We start from the raw sequence: 2,787 nt of genomic DNA on the forward strand, positions 1-2,787 counted from the left end.
ATTATACAGGGATGCAAACTTATCAGGTATGAAAAAGGTGACAAGGATCCGAGCTCCCGGCTCCCCCACCCCACGGAATAATAGAGGATTTCAGCAGTCAGAACAACTAAAGCAGCAGTGTTAATAATAACGGAAACGCCAAAGAGTCACATCTAATAGAAATATATAAAAGCATTTATTTTAAATTGTGTAGCAGTCAGTTTATAATTTTGGCAGCACTGTTGAGCATTTTGAAAATGTATTTTCATGCCTCTGCGCAAGGCTTAAGTCTTTTTATCTTTATAGCCACATGGTGTAAAGTAACTAAGTTCATAAACTCAACAAGTACTATACTTGGGCACAATTTTGAGATATTTGTACTTTATTTAAGTATTTCAATGTTTTGCTACTTTGTACTTCTACTCCACTACAGTTCAGAGGTAAATAGTGTACTTTTCCTCCACTACATGTATGTAATACCTTTAGTTACTTTACAGATGTGGATGAATGATGTGAAATATAATCAAGTGTTAAATCAGACTTTAGTTCCACCTGGAGTAAATTCACAAGCTACCCTGCAGTATACAAAGTCATTCAAACTAGCTGCTCCTTTACCAGCTTTGAGAACACTTTAATGATCAATCATTATAAAACATATATTATTCTGAAATGGACCAATCTGCACAATGACTACTTTTAATGTCGCTACTTTAACTATATTTTGATGATAATACTTTTTTACTTTTACTCAAGTACAAGATCTGAGTACTTCTACTTTTACTCAAGTACAAGACCTGAGTACTTCTACTTTTACTCAAGTACAAGATCTGAGTGCTTCTACTTTTACTCAAGTACAAGATATATACTTATACCACCTCCGTTTATAGCCTATGAAAAAAACTATTAGAAAACGAAGGCTAAAGCTAACGTTAGCAGATAGTGACAATGTATGCTAGTTAGCTAGCTCAACGATTCATTAAATAATATTGCGACAGAAAAACTTTTCAGTGCACATCACGCTCTGCCGCTCCGACAGGGAGCTCTGCTCTGAACACCTGAACGGCCCGTTCTAACAGCTGTTCACCAGCGGTCCAGTCTGTGCCACTGTGACTCCGGACGCGCAGTTAATATTAACGAACGCACCCGTAGGTAATGTAGCTGCTGAAGCTAGACCATCATCTCGGAGCAGCAGAGCCTTATTATACCATGCGTGTCATGATGGCACATAACGGCTCACGGCCGCAGATTACTCCGGGTCCCAGACCCCCCCCCCCATAAATATTTTTATTGCAAACCAAATGAATCACACAAACTACCTATTCTGGATTTAAAACGGCGAATTTCGCCAAAAGGTAACAAGTTTGCAACCCTGTATATAAACCTTGGACCCACCTGTAGCCTTACATTTACCAGCCCTAAAAACTAGATACATATAGCTTCATGATATCATCACAGTCGTTGGATCCGACAGACTCACCGTGGTTTCCTTGATTGTGATGAGAATCCCCGACAGACATGTAGACCATTTTCTCTCGGAGGCCTGAAGACTCTGTTAACGCCACACTCTCCGTGTCTCCGTCGCTGATGTCAACCGATTCTCCTGCAGAATTCAAATAAACCATTTAAATCTTCCACTTTTGGAAAATCTGACACATTATTTTTCAACCCCAGAGAGACTGAGCCCTCACCACCATTTTCACTATATCGTCTCAAAGACTTTTGAGGCCCTCGTTATTGGAACCTGAATAACATTTTAAATCATTTCAAGACCTGAAGATACCAGTTTTCAGTTGAAGCCAGAAACATTACCATTGGCTAATAACTTCTACAGCAGATCAAGGTTCTTTGAATAAACAAGACAATTTAAATACATTACTATTTGATCTTATTAGAGCCGAGTGGTAGATGTAACGACAACTTTTAACTGTGAGCTAGATAAAGCATATTCTTTTATTTTGTATTTAGTGGCAATCACTTTCGTACAGGTTTAAATGTAACTCACCCATGTCATCCTCGCCAGAATCAGCCTTGAAGATGTACACCTTTATCACTTCCTGCCCATCCTCATCCTTCTCCACTTCCTGGTCCTCCACAGCTCCCTCCACTGTGACCTCTGTTCCATCCTCGGACACCATTTTTCCAGCTTCGTCCACTAGCGAGGAGACACACACACAACACATTTCATTAGAGACATGATGCAAGGGGTCGAGAGTCATTTCTGACAACATCAATGCTTATTACCTTGTCACTATTATTTAAAGTGACGATGAAGTTTGGAAATAGTTTCATTTCATTTTCATTTACCGTAGTTTTCGGACTATAAGGCGCACCTGAATATAAGCCGCAGCAGCGGCATACCACTCTCGGTTCCACTTTATTCAGGTGCGCCTTATAGTCCGAAAACTACGGTAAATGAAAATGAAATGAAACTATTTCNTGGCAATACGGGAGTTACGATTTCCATAGTGAGACATCGAACGGAGTGTTATGAATGAGAACTATAGGTTACCGTAATTTTCGGACTATAAGCCGCGCCTTTTTTCCCATTTTTCGACGCTGCGGCTTATATAACGGTGCGTCTAATCTATGGATTTTTACAGCTAACGGCCAACACCTTTAACTCTATGGGCTCTATGGCCGGTCCGCGGACCCCCACCTTTAAGCGGCGGGTTCCAGCAGGAAAAACTGGAGGCCGGAAAAGAGTGAGACAGGTAGCGCGCAAAAGTAAAAGTGGAACCGAGAGTGGTACGAGAGACAGAACGAGAGCAAGACAGACAGACATTACGAGAGCGAGACAGTTTGTCCCCG

At 40.9% G+C, this 2,787-nt stretch overlaps 1 protein-coding gene across 1 annotated transcript in view; it reads right to left on the minus strand.

Moving 5' to 3' along the window:
* The window catches only part of LOC104966488 (zinc finger Y-chromosomal protein-like), a 9,609-nt gene that overhangs the window by 579 nt on the left and 6,243 nt on the right, over nt 1-2,787 (minus strand). Inside the window, exons 4-5 of the mRNA XM_010795674.1 lie at nt 1,982-2,131; nt 1,457-1,579 (exon numbers count right to left, since the gene is read on the minus strand). Of these exons, the coding sequence (XP_010793976.1) occupies nt 1,457-1,579; nt 1,982-2,131 (273 nt within the window). The remainder of the gene's footprint in view (nt 1-1,456; nt 1,580-1,981; nt 2,132-2,787) is intronic.

This window comes from Notothenia coriiceps, unplaced genomic scaffold, assembly GCF_000735185.1.
Source record: "Notothenia coriiceps isolate Sejong01 unplaced genomic scaffold, NC01 NC01_scaffold00037246, whole genome shotgun sequence".
NCBI classification, from domain to species: domain Eukaryota; kingdom Metazoa; phylum Chordata; class Actinopteri; order Perciformes; family Nototheniidae; genus Notothenia; species Notothenia coriiceps.